We start from the raw sequence: 18,640 nt of genomic DNA, 5'->3' as shown, positions 1-18,640 counted from the left end.
TAGATAAATGAAAGATCCGTCATGCAGCTTCTGCAAATATACACAATTGTCATATTTGCTTCTTGTGTACTTCTGCCTTCTCATAAAGCTATCAAATCGCTTGTACCACTGCCTCGGGGATTGCTTCAATCCATATAGCGATTTGTTAAGCTTACAAACCCAATTTCTACCACCAGCATCTGTGTATCCTTCTGGCTGAGTCATATAGATCTCCTCTTCTAACTCACCATGCAAGAAAGCCGTCTTAACATCAAGTTGAGCTAGCTCCAAATTCAACTGTGCTACCAAGGCCAACAAAATTCTAATGGAGGAATGCTTCACAACAGGGGAAAATACATCATTGTAGTCAATTTCCTCCTTCTGAGCGTAGCCTTTAGCTACCAATCTTGCCTTGTAGCGAATATCCTTCTTGCTAGGAGATCCATCTTTCTTTGCGAATACCCACTTGCATCCGATTGCCCTTTTACCTTTCGGTAATTGTGCCAACTCCCAAGTATTGTTCTTCCGGAGAGACTGCATTTCTTCATCCATGGCGCTTTTCCATTTATCACTTTCTAAGCTTTGCATTGCTTCTTGATAAGTGATAGGAATATCATCAACAACGGGAAGGGCGTAGGCCACCATATCAGTAAATCGAGCAGGTTTACGAATTTCTCTCCGTGGCCTTGCAACTGCAACTGGTTCTGGTGTACTTAGTGGTTCTTGGGTCAGAACCTCTTCAACCTCTAATTCCTCCATTGTGGCTGGAGAATTAGACTTATTAACTGGGCAAATCCCCATCTGCTCAAACTCCACCTGTTTTGGAGTACACTCCACCTGCTGTGGAGTATTGCTCGTCTGAATATCTTTATCTGCTACCTTTTTCAATGTGGCAGATTCATCAAAGGTAACATCTCTGCTACAGATCATTTTCTTTGTACTTAAGCACCAAAGACGAAATCCCTTCACTCCAGAAGTGATTCCCATAAAGAGAGCTTTCTTTGCCCTCGGATCTAACTTTGACTCCTTCACATGGTAATATGCAGTGGTTCCAAACACATGCAAGGAATCATAATCTGTAGCCAGTTTTCCAGACCATACCTCCATAGGAGTTTTTCTTTCTAATGCAGATGATGGCAAACGATTAACAAGATGGCCAGCGTATGTCACAGCCTCAGCCCAAAATTGCTTGCCCAACCCAGCATTGGACAACATACATCGAACTTTCTCCAGCAATGTTCGATTCATACGCTCTGCCAATCCATTCTGCTGTGGTGTATCCCTAACTGTGAAGTGTCGAACAATACCATACTCTTGGCACACATCGAAGAACGAATCACTTTTATATTCCCCTCCATTGTCCATCCTAAGCCGCTTGATTTTCTTGCCAGTCTGGTTTTCGATCATAGTTTTCCATTTAAGAAAAACTCTAAGCACTTCATCCTTAGTTCTCATGGTATACACCCAAACTCTTCTGGAAAAGTCATCAACAAAAGTAACAAAGTAGTGTTTTCCTCCCAATGAAGGTGTCTTGGAAGGCCCCCACACATCTGAGTGAACATATTCCAAAATACCTTTTGTATTATGGATAGCAGTACCGAATTTCACTCTCTTTTGCTTTCCCAGAACACAATGCTCGCAAAATTTTAATTTGCAAGCCTTTGCACCTTTCAACAATCCTTGCTTTGCCAGAATTTGCAAGGATTTTTCGCTGGCATGTCCCAACTTCATATGCCACAACTGTATTGAGTCCAATTCTTTGTTGTCGGAAGCTGCAGCGACTGCTCCAATAACTGTACTACCTTGGTAGTAATACAAGTTATTTTTCCTGATGCCCTTCAATATCACAAGTGCGCCAGATGTCACTTTCAAAACCCCATCTCTCATAGTAACAACTGAACCATTGGATTCCAAGGCTCCCAATGAGATGAGATTTTTCTTCAAACTGGGCACGTACCGAACATCAGTCAGAACTCTGGTTGATCCATCTTTATTCTTTAATTGGATTGAACCTATCCCAACAGTTTTACAGGCATTGTCATTGCCCATATAAACAACTCCTCCATTTAGTTCTACTAAATCAGAGAACCACTCCCGGTTAGGGGACATATGATAGGTACAACCCGAATCCAATATCCACTCATCTGAATGGAACGACGATGATGATGCAACCAGTGATAGTTCAGAGTCACTAGTATCATGCTTTGCAACACAAGCATCTACAGCAGCTTTTCCCTTATTCTTCAGCTTTAGAAAATTTTTCTTCCAGTGGCCTTTCTCATGACAAAAAGCACATTCATCTTTCCCGAGTCTGGACTTTGACTTTGATCTCCCCTTTTGAGTTTTCTTCCGAGTGTATGAACGACCTCGGACTACTAAAGCTTCTGTATCTCTGATTGAGTTTTTCTGTTTGTCCTTCTTTCTCTGTTCATAACTGTATAAGGCCGCACAGACTTCGCTCAGAGATATATCACTCCTGCCATGAAGTAGAGTAGTTTCTAGGAACTCAAACTCCTCAGGAAGTGACCCCAACAGCATCAAAGCCAAATCTTCATCTTTGAATGTCTCATCCATATTCAGCAAATCAGTGACTAACTGATTAAATTTGGTGATGTGATCATTCATTGTGGTACTTGGGACGTATGTGAAGCGAAACAGTCTTTTCTTCAAGTGGAGCTTATTTTGACTGTTTTTCTTCAAAAATTTTTCTTCAAGTGCCACCCACAACTTATTTGCAGAAGTCTCCTTTGAAAAAGCATACCTCTGCTCTCTAGAAAGGCATGATCGAATTGTGCCACATGCCAACCGATTGATCGCCTTCCAATCTTTCTCCTGTACATCATCTAGTTTCTCTTCATCAATGGCAATGTCTAGACCCTGCTGAAAAAGGGCATCTAGAACCTCACTTTGCCACATACCAAAATGGCCCGTGCCATCAAAGATCTCCACGGCCAATCTTGCATTTGCAATTGTCGGTCTTGTCCACATGGACGATGTTGAAGCTCCTACATCGACCGTTTTCTCCATAATCTTTCAATATACCTAAGGAAATCTTTTCTGATATGGAAGATCAGTTTAAACTGCAACCACAGAGCATACTACGATTAACCTTCGGCTCTGATACCACTTGTTGTTCCAATAGGGTCGGAAGCGTGTAAATTATTGTACTAAAAAAGTCACACAAAGTTCAATTCCCAGGGAAGAGAGGTGGATCACATGGATCTCTTAAATACCAAGTCTTTCCTTAGTCAGAATATCCCTTCTATAGTAATTTAATAGCACAATTAAATACTACTATTATACCCTCAAATATTGAAAGAAAAATAGGACAAAAAGAACATAAGAGTTTTAACGAGGTTCGATAAATTATACCTACGTCCTCGGGCACTAACACCAGATGATAACTTTACTATCTCCAAAATATTACAAACAAATAGAATTCCTTAAGAATTCTCAAATGGGAGAAGAGAGAAAACTAAGAGAGAAAGATTGGTTGGGATTAATTGAAATGAGAAATGAGAAGGCCTATTTATAGTTGAGGTTTAAGGACCAAACAATAAATAGCCCATTATCTCAAGGACCAAAAAAAAATTATCCCTTGCCACTTTTCCAAAGTTGGTGGTTGTCATTATTAATTGTCTCCCATTAATGTTAATGGCAACCATTATTAATTATCTTCCATTAATGTTAACAACTATTACATACAAAACATACATGTCATGCAAGGGCATGATGACCAACCAGTTTTAGATACTTGCCATATCCATATTCACATAAGATAGCCCCAAACAGCATTGAACCCCGCCCCCCTCTCTCCTCCCGCATTTTCAGATTCTTCTCTTTATATATACCATGACGTCTCGTAGTCATCCATATATGTTTTAAAGTTGAAAATCTTGATCTTCTTTTCACTCTCTTCTGTCCTCCTCCTTGTTTCATTCATTGCTTTACAGCAGATAACCATGGTGTCTCACCTAGTCAACACTATCCGAAAGGTAGTTGGGATCTCAGGTAGGTTATTTTAACATACAATTTAGGGACACCATACGACGTTGTCTCCTTAAATATGACGGTACATTTTCTTTGCAGGGAACGTTATCTCTCTCTTCCTCTTCTTGTCTCCTGTGTAAGCTTCTTTCAGTGACTTTTTCTCTAAATCTAAGCTTAAATTACTGTGAGCTTTAAAAAAAAAAATGAAGAAGTTGATTTCATTTATTTGACAGGCCAACTTTTGTTCGGATTTGGAAGAAAGGGTCAGTGGAACAGTACTCCCCAGTCCCGTACCTGGCAACTTTAATCAATTGCATGGTTTGGGTCATTTATGGCCTGCCTATGGTTCATCCGAACAGCACCCTGGTTATCACCATCAATGGTGCAGGGACCGCCATTGAGCTCGTCTATTTAACCCTCTTCTTGATCTTTTGCCATGACAAGAAAAAGAGACTCAAAGGGCTGCTGATCGCGTTGGTCGAGGTAGTTTTCATGGCCCTTGTCACTGCTCTGGTTCTCACATTAGCTCACACCACTGAACGCCGGTCCATGGTCGTTGGAATTATCGCAATTTTGTTCAATATCATGATGTATGCTTCGCCTTTATCCGTCATGGTTAGTAGATATATTTTTAGACTAATTTAGTTCAAGCTCGTTTACTAAGGCTAATTCAGTTTGTTGAATTTGAGTGGACGCTAGGTACATAGAACTTGCATTGTCATTTCCTTAAATGGACCATTCTTATAGTTACCTAATTTGTAGAATTTTGTTATTGTTTTATCAGTCTAAATTTAATTTAATTAGTTAGTATTATCATTTTTAAAAGGTGGGATTCAATAAATTTAAAACACAAACACGAGTGGTCTAATTTATGTACAATGGTGGTGCAGAAACTGGTGATCTCAACAAAAAGCGTGGAGTATATGCCCTTTTTTCTCTCCCTGGCTTCCTTTGCCAATGGTGTTGCATGGACTACATACGCTTTCCTCCCTTTTGACCCATTCATTGCTGTAAGTTACAAATTCAATACATTCGTGTTTCTCTTTTGACTGCTTCGTTTCAACTAACTATAAAGAAAAGCAAAACAATAGAGGTGACACTATTCAATAAAAAGTGAATTTATGGCCTCCTCCATTATATATATAACTTTTAAGCTTTTCCCTATTACTAGGCATCTTATTCTTGATTTTCCTCTCCTAGGAAACTAACCATGTTGGTACGATGACCATATATTTAATGGAATATTTGCATGCAACATTTGGTAAATATGACAACCTTGAGTGAAGTGACCCATTTCCTTGCTGGATATTATTATTAGTTGATATATATAGACCTTGGCCCTCAATAAAGCCAGTGACATGCTCTGATCCGGGACTGGATTAGCCTTTGTATACTCTTATGCAACACAACAAAAACTGTGGACTGGTAATGGGAATGGAAGGGGCAGCTGGTATTTTGTACTGTTTTGGTAGGTTAGCCACCTCTTTTTCTTTTTCACGTGCATGCCTTTTATGCCGTTTCTATTTTGGAAAGGCAAGGAAACAAGGACTTTTGGAAAGGGGAAAATGAGCTGAAAATTATTACAAGATCCATGTGACTTACACTGAATCAAAATAGGACCCATTGATGGTCAAATTGAACACTGAATATGGTTTTTATTTTTATTTTTTATTTTTTGAAAATCGATATATATGTTTGGTTTCTATAATGAGGTTTTTGGTTTTTCAATTTTCTTTTAGGTTCCAAATGGATTGGGCACATTGTTTAGCTTAGCGCAGCTGTTGTTGTACGCCACATACTATGAGTCCACAAAGAGAATAATAGCAGCAAGGAAAGAGACGAAGATGGAAGTGAACCTATCTGAGGTGGTCGTTAATGGCAACCATGATCCCAAGAAGACCACCAGAGCAACTTAAGAAACCCATTGAGACATTTTTTTGGGGGTTATGATCATTGTCTTGACACAGACATGGTGCTAAACAAAGCAGCTCTTGTTACCAAATACTTTGCCTTATCAAGCCATGTTTTATTATTATTATTGTCTCCTTTTTCATTTCTTTTGTTAATGTAAGGGCTATGAAGAGGTTTTAGTTTCATAATCATGTGGCCCATCTTAAACAACCCAATACCAAGGGTTCTCTCAAAAAACAAGTTTCTTATAACTTGAAAAATCTCTTGCAACCAAAGATTTTTAGGTTCGGTTGACATACAGTATGAATCAATTGAACTAAATTTTATAGCATATTTCTTTCTTTTTCAATTGCGTAAGTAATGTCTGATATGTTGAATGAATTGTTAGTGTATAACATTGTTGTTCTCAATTCTCATCCAAGAATTTGTGCAATGTGACATTCTTTTTGGACTTGCGCAAGCTCAGCATAGCCTTGAGGAGACGTTTGCCTTTGCTAGAATATTGCTCCATATCTTTATCCCTCTCTCTTTCAGCTAGGGAAGTGGACATTGAAACAGTTCTCCGAGGCTCCGACGGCCACTGTCCGAACCAGAGAAAATTATCTTAAATTTAACACTCAATTGCACCAAAACATATACAAAGGTGCAAGCTCATGAATTGTCCCATAGATGAATGATAGGTTTTTCGATTGGTACCCGTTTTTTAGCATTCGAATGGCTCGGAGATGATGATCTCTGCATAAGAGATCCAGAACGCGGGAGCAGAAAGTGGCGAGGAGAGTTTGACCTGTTCTCTGGTTTCAAAGGAACATAATTGCAATCACCAAATTGCTTCCAACAGATAACTGTAACAATGTTCGAACTTACCTTGTCTTTGGTTCATTGAAATGCTGGTAAATAACCGGAGGCTTTTTCTTGGCAAAGATTGTGGAGAGTGTAACGCGTAGATTGCATCCGTGATGGATTCGGAAGGGGTTTCTGCTGCTACTGCTTGAATACCTGGGGTTCGATAGCATGAAACCGAAACATCATAAATTACTTGCCTTAGAAGCAAAGTTTGAATATGAACATGAAGATAAACAATACCAATATTATTAAACTGGTGCAAGTCTAATCTAGCAGGCATTCTATCGGGGTGGAACTCGAATATCGTTTCGGCAACATCATTCAGGGTCTGCTCAACTGGAAAGATGTACCGCTTGTGGTGCTTTCTGTGTGCCTCAAACACTAATGACTGCTGAGAGAGACCCCCTAAGCTGACAAACTCTCGGCATGTTCGCAACCGCTACCGTCCCATCCACCATAAGCAACGAAGCGAAACAGAAAATCAAACGAGTTCGAAAACTTTTAAGCATTTGCATATATAAAAAGATACCTGTTCCAAGCAAGATAAACGAAGGTCCATCCCAGAAATTTCAACCATCTTATCATCCAGAAAATTGTTAACTTTGTATGCTACGGAACCTAAGTGGTCCACAGTATTGATCAAAGCTTTAATGGCATAATCTTTCAAAGTATCCTCCACTCTGTTTCAATTGTCAAAAGCAATTAAGAGAGGTTTTAAATATTTTCAATCCCTAGTTTTTAAAGCAATGTTACTTATGAGAATTACATTTCTTTCTGTTCTTGCTCGTTATATGTTCTTTCAAAATAATCTGCTGCAGAATACAACTGTTTTCTTAAACTTTTCAAATCCTAAAAGGAAAAATGATTCATGCGGTGAAAGAGTTCAATTACACAGTGAATTCATATTTATTAATATCAATATCAAAACTGAACAGCAAACAAGGTCAGAGCAAAATTCACCTTAAGAGTATCTGAAAAAAGCAAACCCTGCTGCATTAACAGTTCATCACTGTGGGAAGATTCTTGAGGAACAGAAACTGAACTCATACTTTTCCTTTGATTTTGAAACCTGGGGAAATTTTCAGGTGCCCAAGAAATAAAAAGAACTGTACAAAAATAGCAGAATTAAAATAACAAGTAAAAGCATTGAGACCATGAAACAAAGAGGATTCACCTGGTTTTCCTTGTTCCCAGTATGGCAATGCTATCAAGGCAGGGAAATCTCAAACTTTAAGGTTTGCACTTTGTAAAGTATTATATTAGCTATAAGGATAGTCTACTGTTTTGAAAGCAACACCCCAACAATCAGCAAAACTTTTTCAGCAGTAGTCAAATATTACATGACATGCGAGCCAATAACCTCTTCACCTAAGAAAAGTATTATATTATAGGCACGAGAATTTGATTTCCATTCCGAATAATCTCGTCCTTTTTCCCATTATAAAAAAACCCATATAGCTGAGGACAAAGGATTTGATGTTTTTATTAAATATTTTTTTTTTTCAAAAGTAGCCAAGATGTTGGCCATGTGGTGGGTTTGATTATTTCTCCATTTTGGTACCCCACTAATTGAAGAGGAAAAAACGTTTTGGAAAACATGTCCTAATTTACGTCCCTATAATGGGGGCTGAAATTGAGAAAGGAAAGTAATTAGATAACTACTAACTCTCATGGATGAAATTAATTGGATACATAAGTTTGGTAGATTGCATGCAAATGACCATGTGAGTTGCCTTATTTTAGAAGTAACCCATTAATTTGGTGCTTAAATGTTAACCTGTGAGAGTTACTTATAATGATGAAAGAGCAGTGATTTAGCTAAATATTTATTTTGGTCGTTGTTTTATTGTATCTTTTTTAGTTGTGCAATAAATTTGGAGCTTTGGACTTCATTTTCATGTCAATTACCATCATCATCATCACCCCATCCACCAAAATAGACATTGTACAGCTTCATAATTACTTCATAATTTAACAGTTGTTTCATTTAGGACCAAAAAATAATATCAAACATGTTAAAGTAATTTGGATATAGTCATGATTTCTGTGCGAACTTTATTTGGGTAAGTTTAATTTTTGACTTTGAATAACAAAGAGGGAATACATTGACTTTAGAGGGGAGTGCAGGGCATGCATTTAAGTTGTGAGTCACAGGGGCTCAACTGTTTAATTATCTTGGCTGAGGAATTGCCGGAAAGTAGTGGGAACAACGAACATGAAAAGCGGTGAAGGAAATGGGCTTGGCCGGCTTGACCTGTTCTGAACCAAGGCAGTCGAGCCGTGACGGTGCCATTCAATGCTGATTGAGAACTCATTATCGGACGGTTGGAGTTATTGATAATTTAATAACCTTATTTTTTCCCTTTATTTTCTTAGACATCCCATTATTAATATCACATTACTTTTTATATGACAAGGGTCACAATATTTTTGAAAAACGAATATTATATGTATAGGCACTTTAATTTATGGGTGGTCAAGGACAGATTTTCCTTTCCCCCTTTGTGACGATAGTCAATGATTGGTAATTAAACAATAGGGAGAAGATGGTGAAGATCATGGTGTGAGGATGAATTGAAAAATATATACTTTTTTATTGTTTTAATGTATAAATATTTATTTGGAGTCGGAGTCATAATAAAAGTCTTATATATCCCCAAATCTCATTGGATAAGTTTGTGGCACATAAGGATCACATGTCTTAGCCATGCAACATTTGGTAAGATGATATATCGGCAATGGCAAGGTCATCTTCAAGGTTGACTAAACAAGGTCTTCATGTGTGTAAGTTATGTACAATTCATATATTCATAATCATGTAACACTTTACAAAGTGAGATTTTCAATAAAATATCTCCGAATTTGATCAAATGACATTATAAATCATGTATGGTCTAAGTATATGTAGCCGTTTAGCACTCGATTAGGTGAGACATCAACGAGATCATCTCCTTCATTTTTCATTTGTGGCAATTAATTTGAAACTGACGGAAGCAAAAAGTTGGTAATATCAAGTTATTTAATATACATAAAAAAGAATCCAATGGACAACAAAAGGTTGGGAATAGCCCATTGAATAGGCAGAGGCCCAACCCAAAAATACAGCGTAAAGCGCGCACTGGCTCCTCTTCCATGAGCCAACTTTCCTTATCCGTTTCCTTGTTCTTTCACTAATCGCTGAACCTCAGCGGAGCTCACATCAACACAATAGCCAAAATGGCATCTCCAACTTCTGCTTTAACCAATTCCCCGTTTTGCCCCCATCTTCTCCCCCAATTCTCTCCTCTACCCGTCCTCTCCTTCACTCACAGCCTCAAATCTATCCCACCAAAGCTCAAGTCTCTGATTTCCCTCAAAAGAGACAACCACCCCTCAACCTTAACCGTCAAAGCCCAGACCTTGGACTTCTCCGGTTCATTCTTTGAGGGTGGCTTCGGCTCTGATGATGACCCGCCTTCCCAACCCGGCTCTGGCATAACCGCCTTGGAGGATAAAGAGGAACCCCAATGCCCACCGGGCCTCCGACAGTACGAGACAATGGCCGTCTTGAGACCCGACATGTCTGAAGATGAAAGGCTTGCTCTTACCCAGAAGTACGAGGAGGTAATGCTCTGTAAATTACCATCTCAGTTGGTTGCTAAGACAATATAGTTGAGAATTGTATGGAATGTGATTACATTTTTGCAAAGTTTATGGCTTTTGATTTAATTTTATCTATCGGAGATTGGTCCTGAAAATGTGGCATTTAATAAGATAGACTGAAGAATTCCACAATATTTAGAAGGGAAAATGGATTAGTGACATGTTATTGTAGAATTTTTCTTATGCTTTTCCTTACGTTGACCATTTTGCAGCTTCTTGTCGCCGGTGGTGGCATGTATATTGAGGTATTTAATAGAGGGGTCATCCCATTAGCTTACAGCATCAAGAAGAAAAATAAAGCTGGGGAAACCAACGCTTACTTGGATGGCATTTACCTCCTCTTTACCTACTTTACAAAACCTGAGTCAATAACGGCTCTCGAAGCGGCGTTGAATACAGACGATGATGTTATCCGCTCAACCAGCTTCAAGATAAGGAAGAGGAAGTATAATTAGATTGGTATGTACCTACATGTCTGTATCTTGAGATGAATATGATTAGGAAGGAAATAGTTCTTTCAACTTTGTGATTTAAATTCTCTTTATGGATCCTTTTTTGTTTCTTGAGAACTGGAGTTTGATTCCTTTTTGTAAAATTTTATGGACCATTTGACTATAGAAAGTATATTTGCAATTGCTGCACTGAGGTGAAATGGAATTTCAAAACTCATTGGAGGGCATATTGATAGTTTGGCTATTGGAGGTGCTTGAATGCTTGGTGTTATTCCCAACCAGCTTGCTTGTATGTTTGAAGTGATTGATGAACTTTAAGCGGGTCTAGGAAATGCTAGCATTTTTGGTTCAGATATTGCTATTTCATACCAAATACTAATCCGTGGTGCACTGATCATATTGCAAAGTTAAGGAGTTGTGTGTAATCAATGGCTCATGCAATGCATCTATATTGCGAATATACGAGAGCTCAAAGAAAGTTCTATTGATGGTTGAGCTTTTTCCCGAGAAGAAGTGTGTGTTTTTTTATATTAACAGAGAAAGAAAGATTCTTGATAGTTGTTATTTAGTGTTTACTGAACCATGGCATGCATTGTGTTTGCCCTTCACATAATATCTGAAAGTGCCAATTCCCTAGAAAATATATAACACGTTACTGCCCAACAATTCCCATAGAACACTAGACCAGGGAAAATAAAAGCTGCAGAGAGTATGATACTGAAAAGAGAAGCAAGGATGCGATGTAAAGAGCTTACAACCACTTCGCCAACTCAACCATCTCCCATTTGGATCAAGGAAGAGCCTCCGCCTCGCCTAACTAAGGGCAGAAGAGATGTCTTGCTCATAAGAAGCACCTCGCATATATCACACGGACTTATACAAAGTCACATTAGATTCACTTGGAAGCTTCTCCTATTGCATCTTAGCACACGCGTTTACACGATAATGCTCTGTCAAAATCATCTCAGAACTAAAACATTTTCTCCAAATCTCTCCAGAACCATCACTGATGCCTTTTTGTGTAGGCGGACCTCATGTTTTGTATCAACAGCTAGAAATGTTGCAGTGATATTTGGGAAGCCAGGTTCCCTTTGTGACCGCTCAACGCAATCGCTTCATTAATTTGGAAGCAATTTACAACAAAGCACGCTTCTAATAATGCCTGCCAACATATGCCTTCCAAGCTGCTGCCACTTAAAACTAAAATTGTCCCCCGCCCCCCGGATGAATGAGAATGTTGACTAATGCTGCCACTGTTTCCATGGGGATGATGCTCCAAACTCAAGAATCCCTTTGGAAATCTCGTTTATAATATTTGAGCACTGTTGGTCACAAAATGGAGAAAAGGGGCCAGGAATCCGTTGTTTAGAATAGCCTAGGCCCAAGTTAAGACCCACCTAAAGGGTCCAAGGTCAAGGGAGAATATTAAGACGAGCCATCTCCAAGCAAGCCGACGGCCCAAACAAAATTTAAACTATAAGTAAAATATATGAATTCAACATTCTCTGCCATTTTTGTTATAATGTTTTTTAGGCTTATTAAACTTGTCATATTTGCATTTTGATATTATATGATCTGACATGATCGAGTCCAAGCATACATCATCTGCATCTAGATTAGCATCCCCATAATTAGGTACTTGCTGTCGAAAGCCAAAATTAATCAAATATGACAAACTATATGCCACGTTACAAGCCAAAACAATACAACCATTAATATCATCCAACTTGTCCGTCAAGAAAGCCATAAAAATAAACTTAAGTTAATGGAAGAAAAAAAAAGAGCTTTGAAATTAAGTTCTAAATGTGATTACATTCATCTTATTACGTGTATCAATTTACCTTTGAAAATGTATATGTGCATGAAAATAGTAAATATCTATTACCCAATGAAGAAAAGGTATAATTATATACGAATCTCTTATTACATAATTTATTGGAGGTTTCTTTGGATGCATGTGCAACTTAATAGCCTATGCATGATTTAGACATTTGAAAAGAGAGATTAATTCTAATCCTTATTTTTAATTAGTGTCCACTAAGTAACACCATTATTGGGTGCTTGACTGCTTCTTTGTCTGAATATGGACTGCCAACTGCCAAGTACATTGCATATTCGCTTTATTTGATCAATGATATAACTTAATAGGATGTTAACTAAACATGGTTCAACTTAATAATCCAGGTCAAGGCACGTGGATTCCTTTTTATGTCCATCAAATCATATGCTAACAGCCAAGAGTTCATATCTTTATCAGTCCAATACAATTAGTCATTCGCCATAAATATTTTAATATAAAGTATATTATGGACAATTAGTATATATAATAATTAATAAAAATGTATTTATCATACACATAAAATTTTTATGGAAATATATTTTCTTTAAAAAATAAAACAAAGAGTTGGATTTTAAATAGAAAATTTAAGGTTTGCATCTGTTAAAATAGGTTTAGTCCAATAATTTGATAAAATTAATAATTTAGCCTTTATACTTGAAAGGTTAAAAAATAAAATCATTCAAGTATTTTCATTTAAAATTTTAATGCAACAATAACATGATATATGATTGATAGAAAATAAATATGTTAAATTGATAAATTTTAACTGAAACTAGCAACAACAATAATAATTTGATTAATATTTTTAAATTAAAAAAGTAAGATAATTAAATTATTAACTTTTAAAATACAACAACTATAGCATAATCACTTGAGAAACAGAGAAGCCACTACATAAACAGCCGATGCTAGGAATGTGGCCGTAACGGTAGTTTTAGTAGGCATTTTCCCTTTATCACTCCTCAACGCTATGGCTTGATAAACCGGCAAGCAATTCATCACAATCAACCCTGTCAACACCAACTGCATAATAAGCCCTTCCTTATTGCTACCGCCATCGACGATAAAATGTACCAGTCCGACGATGAACGATAACAGGTTGATTATTGCTGCCATTGTTAGTGTTACAAACAAGGGCGATGGTACCCCAAACTCAAACACCCCTTGCTCGTACCTTTTGCTTTGCTCATCATTGATGATCTTACTGGTCACGTTGAAACCCTCGGTGGGAATGCCGATGGACTTGACCACGAACTCGGTCAATCGAAGGCGTAACATGAAAGCCCTCTCATAATCCACATTCTTTGGTCACTCCACCATCTTTGTATTGTACCCCCATGGACCACAAACTCCAGCAGGTCTTGCCCATATGCTCCTAGGAAAAGGAACATGTAAAGGAGAAACCATGGGTCTGAGACCTTTGGGAAGATACTGAGTTCATTAAGGAGAGCAAGCTGAGGGAGTAAGCAATACGTAGTGATTGGGATTGTCAAAATGGCCCAAAATGCATAGTTTGAATAACCTAACCCCATGAACAACCCCATGGATTTGACACCAAATGTTATGGTACTATATCTTGAAAACGCCACTTCCAGGAGTCCAATTGCCCATCTCTTGTTTTGGCTGAGAACATCAAGAAGATTGAAGGGTACATCTCCTAAAAACGCTGCCGTTTCGGGGTAGCAGAATATGGACCTCCATCCTTCACATTTCATACGATAGCCTGTGTAATAGTCCTCCACAAGTGATCCATATCTGAGCCCAATCTGCAAACAAAACATCATATTTTTTTAGGACAGGACTGTTGAAAATTATAGATTAGTTGAATTTATTCAGTTACCTTGGACCCCCATTTGGTCTCGTTTTCATAATTGCATCCAGCAACATGGTGTGCTAATTCAAGAACCGATGGGGCAGTTAAGGGCTGGTTCACGACACAATCAGGACTTAAACCATCGATTTCCGGTAAAATCAAAGTTGAAGGGCCGCCGTACAGAGCTCGCCGGCGAAAAAAGCAGCCAGTTCCTAAATAATTAGGGCCGGATAATCCGTCATAGCCGATGGGATGAACTTTAAACAAACGTTTATGCTCACAAGCATAAATGTCACTCTTGTTGAGCCCATGGTACTCTTGAGGAAACTGAACGTAACCCAAATTGCTCTGCATGTCAGGGTCTAAAATATAACACAGAGCTCTGAGAGGTGTTGTGGGATCATTGGAGTACATGTCACAGTCTAAGGTTAAAATAACAGGTGCGTTGGTCATGGCAGCAGAAACTCGGACCTTTAAAAATAAAAGAACAATATAAAACATAATTAATAGTAATTGAATAAATAATCATTCAGTGAGAGCATAATATATATATACCAGGACATTAAGTGCACCGGCTTTGAAATGATGAGGGGATGTCTTGCTTTTTTGCCTAGAGACATAAACCAGGTTGGGCAAGCTATTGCCTGTGATGTCTTTGTCTTTATTTTTGTCCAATAAAACCTGATCATGTACCGATATTGCAAGGTTATAACAGTATGATCGGCCGTTCATCGGTGATTAATTTCGAGGTAAAAAAGAGAACCTGGATCACTGTGGGGTGATTTTGACGGGTAAATCCATCAATACTCCATTGACTGAAAGCCTGACGGACATCATCGCTGGTGTTGTATTCCTCACTAATTTTTCCTGTTTCAACAACGTGTTCGACACTCATTTTCATGGTTTCGTACATTATCTTCAAAATTGAAAAATAAATAAATATTTCACGAATTAATGGGTTAGAAAAAAAATAATATTTTTGTTTCATATAATGCTGCTTTCTAAATTAGGTGGTTTGCGGCTTAGCAAAGTGTGAGTACGTGGACATTTTCCCTTGGTTTAAATTAAGGTCACCAACAGAAGACTTGCAACCTATTGATTAGTAATTCGGACATCAATATCCATATTTGTCTTATTAGACTTAATTTCGACAAATATTCCAGCATTTACGGTGAATTATTTATCCTCTATCTCTCTCTTCCTTCGTAAAAATGAAAATACATAAAAAAAATGCTAGAAATGCGGTAGAAATTTTGACTAATATATCCATTTCTCGAGATTAGAGAAAAAATCTAATCATATCGTCTTGGTTAACTTAAGATTCCCAATGGTCTGAGGTCTGTGGAATTGAATCAAGATAAGGTTGATTTCTAGTATCGAACCGTGTGCCAAAATATTAGCTTTTGTATCCTTTCAAAAGAACACAGGGCCTACAGATCAAATTTGTTTGGTTCAACATGTCACATTTAATATTGGACAGCTACATGCCTATAAACAAATTTTTTGAATTACAATAATATTATAATTATTTTAATTCATACTCAAATCATATTTGGAATAGTAAACATTATTAATCATTAACCGTGGTTCGAAAATAATTTTTTTCTTAACAATATATTAATATTTTGGTCTCTGTGTTGCAACTGATGATAATATAAGAGAATGGGATTAAGGGAACTTTCAGCACTAATTATTAAACTGAGGGGAAAGTAATTCAACAAGTTCACTTGTTTGGGGGAGATTAAACTAAAATGATTAATAAATTGAGTAAATTATTTTTTTTAAATTTTATTATTTTATATTAATTAAAATTTTTTGTGTCTGATAGAATAATTAACATATAATGTGTCATATATATTTTATGCTAACACATAATGATTAATTTTTAATAAATAAAAAAATTAACAAAAAATTAATTTATTTTTATATAACATACAAAGATTAATTTACCTATTGAATAAAAAATTAAAATGTAATTTTTTTTTAATTTCATGGTTCTTTTAATTTCCCAAAAGGTGTGGTTAAAACTCATGAAGCTTTTCACTTCTTTGTTTGTTGATTCTGTCAACCTGAAGCAAATTCTGACCATTAAATGATGGAAAAATGGTGAAGGAAAGGGATCGATTTTGTCGGGTGATAGCCGATAGGAGGGGTCGACTTCTTCCCTTGCTACAGGTAGACTTCTAATCGGTGTCCTCTTTGGCAACTTGGGAGACTGACCCGTAATGTTTTGTTTTTAGCCTTCTCTAGACCTCTTTGTTGTTTATGGCTAGTGGATTTACAAATTTATAAATGAATATTAATTGATAACAATCAATGTAGAACATAACTCTTGTACTATTTGCATCTTACCTAAAATCACATTGGACAATGAGAACAATGTGACCCACAACCTTTTAGCACTTATTGGCTTCTCCCAACTTTTGCAGCTAAAACGTGGAATTATTGTCCTTTGCCTCCTTTATTGATGGATTTGGTTTCATTGGCTTGCCGGGGAGAAAACAGTATGTTTTTCCTATTCAAGCAATCTCTATTCAGTTTTTTATTTTTGAGTTGTTATTTTTAATGATTTTTGGACTAGTAAAAATATATATTTTTGACAAAGGACGTGGATTCTAATCATAGCAGTAACTATTAGTCAGTTAGATAATTTAAGAATGTGGATTACCTTAATATCTTCAGTTTCAGAACTCATCTTATAATCGGTCGCAAAAAATTCATCGGGGTTCCTTTTCGCTATATCGTTCTTCCTACAAAATGGTAACCACTGGGCAGCAAACCTAGCAGCTTCCATGAAAGCAAAGAGAGTGAAAGCCGATCCTCCATCGTCCGACACGTACACCGATATCTTCTCCGTCGGATAATCGTATGCCATCACGGATAACGCCGTGTTCACCACACTTATTGGAGGCTCCTTGTACGGGTCTGCCGTACATATGAACACGTCCAGCCCCGGTAAATCACTTGTTTTCACCACCTTTTCGAGGTTTTCGGGGAATTCTTTACGGTAAACCGGACGCATACGGAAAGCTTGCCCGTTAGCCCAGATGAAGGCAAGGATGAGGTCGGAGACGAACAACGTAAGGGTTACGTAGAAAGAAACTAGGGTTTTGGAGCTGAAGAGTGTTTGTGTATGGCGGTAGAACAAGGCTACGATGGCACACGTGTAAACTGCGGCAAAGGCACGGTTTAAGCTTGTACGGCGGGAAGGCGTAAGTGTGTTAAGTAGCGGAGGTGCACTGGCGGCGTTCGTGGCGGTATAATCTCTCAGAGGAGGCTTCTCCATATTTGTTAGCGGCTGGAAATTAGCTGTAAAGTGTATCGTTATCATCGTAGTGTCCCATACACTGATACATATAGACCAATCAGTGGAACGAGCACGTGCGACTTCAGGACCTACGCACGAACGAAATTATTTGTTGATACGTATGCCTAAGCTTGTTTTAATTAGGACATTCCTCCATTAGTTTGTCGATCAAATTTGCTTACATATATATGGTTTGGGATGTTCATTGAAATGGATTATTTAAAATATGGCTAAAATATTAAGAAATCTTAGAAACTGCTGATTGGATGATTATTTCATATATAGAGTAATCTCTCAAGATTAAAAAATCACCTCATTTTTTAAAATTTTGTTTAAAATAAATAAATGAGATCAATATATAAATGAGGTATCTATTTTGTTTAGTGTAATACATTGACTGTATTGCATTATATATCATTCAATAATCAAATAGATTTTTTTTTAACTTTGATTCAAATCAAATTTGTAATAATTTTTTTTAAATATATATAGAATTAAATAGATCTTTTTAACACGGTTTCTTTTACTCACTTTTTTTAGAGTATATTTTATGTACTTGCTCAAAAACATTGTTTAAATAAATCGATAATTTTTTAAAAAAAAGTTAGAAGTATAGTAATAAATTATCACATGTTAAATTTTTAATCCACTTGTTGAGTTAACAAACTTCATCACCAATAAAACAAATAATAATAATTCATTATTATTATTATTATTTTTTGGAAGTAAGTCAACGTAATTTTCTTAATATTACAACACAAACATGGGTGATAGGACATGATATTTCATGTGGTGGAGGAATGTTAAGTTGCTATGGGAGCAGAATTTTTGCCCTTCTAAGCTCCCTTGCTCTCTTCTTG

At 37.1% G+C, this 18,640-nt stretch overlaps 3 protein-coding genes and 1 pseudogene across 4 annotated transcripts; 2 read left to right on the top strand and 2 right to left on the bottom strand.

Moving 5' to 3' along the window:
• Nucleotides 1-3,776: 3,776 nt before the first annotated feature.
• Nucleotides 3,777-6,211, top strand: LOC107947141 (bidirectional sugar transporter SWEET7). Of its 2 annotated transcripts, none has more exons than XM_016881707.2 (5): nucleotides 3,777-3,990; nucleotides 4,069-4,105; nucleotides 4,203-4,452; nucleotides 4,860-4,979; nucleotides 5,709-6,211. In XM_016881707.2, the coding sequence occupies exons 1-5, from the start codon at nucleotides 3,942-3,944 to the stop codon at nucleotides 5,883-5,885; spliced, it is 633 nt and encodes a 210-aa protein (XP_016737196.2). In that variant the 5' UTR covers nucleotides 3,777-3,941; the 3' UTR covers nucleotides 5,886-6,211. The 2 variants fall into 2 exon arrangements, with proteins under 2 accessions (XP_016737196.2, XP_016737195.2); XM_016881706.2 differs by having other exon boundaries at nucleotides 3,778-3,990; nucleotides 4,203-4,584.
• Nucleotides 6,192-8,128, bottom strand: LOC107947139 (protein ABIL2). The gene is made up of 8 exons (XM_016881705.2): nucleotides 7,901-8,128; nucleotides 7,687-7,795; nucleotides 7,493-7,575; nucleotides 7,256-7,406; nucleotides 6,967-7,165; nucleotides 6,748-6,879; nucleotides 6,577-6,674; nucleotides 6,192-6,460 (listed from the first exon to the last, which is right to left on the bottom strand). The coding sequence occupies exons 2-8, from the start codon at nucleotides 7,771-7,773 to the stop codon at nucleotides 6,287-6,289; spliced, it is 924 nt and encodes a 307-aa protein (XP_016737194.1). The 5' UTR covers nucleotides 7,774-7,795; nucleotides 7,901-8,128; the 3' UTR covers nucleotides 6,192-6,286.
• Nucleotides 8,129-9,762: 1,634 nt separating this feature from the next.
• Nucleotides 9,763-11,047, top strand: LOC107947142 (30S ribosomal protein S6 alpha, chloroplastic). The gene is made up of 2 exons (XM_016881708.2): nucleotides 9,763-10,329; nucleotides 10,581-11,047. Exons 1-2 carry the CDS (start codon nucleotides 9,943-9,945, stop codon nucleotides 10,821-10,823), a joined length of 630 nt encoding a protein of 209 aa, XP_016737197.1. The 5' UTR covers nucleotides 9,763-9,942; the 3' UTR covers nucleotides 10,824-11,047.
• A 2,386-nt stretch (nucleotides 11,048-13,433) lies between these two features.
• LOC107947138 (cellulose synthase-like protein G3) lies at nucleotides 13,434-17,804 on the bottom strand (annotated as a pseudogene).
• Between the last annotated feature and the right edge of the window lie 836 nt (nucleotides 17,805-18,640).

The sequence above is a fragment of the Gossypium hirsutum genome, chromosome A12 (genome assembly GCF_007990345.1).
Source record: "Gossypium hirsutum isolate 1008001.06 chromosome A12, Gossypium_hirsutum_v2.1, whole genome shotgun sequence".
NCBI lineage: Eukaryota > Viridiplantae > Streptophyta > Magnoliopsida > Malvales > Malvaceae > Gossypium > Gossypium hirsutum.
Note: the sequence above shows the minus strand (reverse complement) of the source record. Positions and strands in the feature narration are given on the sequence as shown.

Excerpts from the sequence above, each read along its gene's own strand:
- LOC107947142 (XM_016881708.2), top strand. The coding sequence starts at position 9,943 with ATGGCATCTCCAACTTCTGCTTTAACCAATTCCCCGTTTTGCCCCCAT. Across the intron at positions 10,330-10,580 it reads TTACCCAGAAGTACGAGGAG|CTTCTTGTCGCCGGTGGTGG; the intron begins GTAATGCTCTGT and ends ACCATTTTGCAG.
- LOC107947141 (XM_016881706.2), top strand. The coding sequence starts at position 3,942 with ATGGTGTCTCACCTAGTCAACACTATCCGAAAGGTAGTTGGGATCTCA. Across the intron at positions 3,991-4,068 it reads AAAGGTAGTTGGGATCTCAG|GGAACGTTATCTCTCTCTTC; the intron begins GTAGGTTATTTT and ends TTTTCTTTGCAG. Across the intron at positions 4,585-4,859 it reads CTTCGCCTTTATCCGTCATG|AAACTGGTGATCTCAACAAA; the intron begins GTTAGTAGATAT and ends ATGGTGGTGCAG.
- LOC107947139 (XM_016881705.2), bottom strand. The coding sequence starts at position 7,773 with ATGAGTTCAGTTTCTGTTCCTCAAGAATCTTCCCACAGTGATGAACTG. Across the intron at positions 7,407-7,492 it reads GAGCAAGAACAGAAAGAAAT|AGTGGAGGATACTTTGAAAG; the intron begins GTAATTCTCATA and ends CAATTGAAACAG. Across the intron at positions 6,461-6,576 it reads ATTCGAATGCTAAAAAACGG|TGGCCGTCGGAGCCTCGGAG; the intron begins GTACCAATCGAA and ends TGGTTCGGACAG.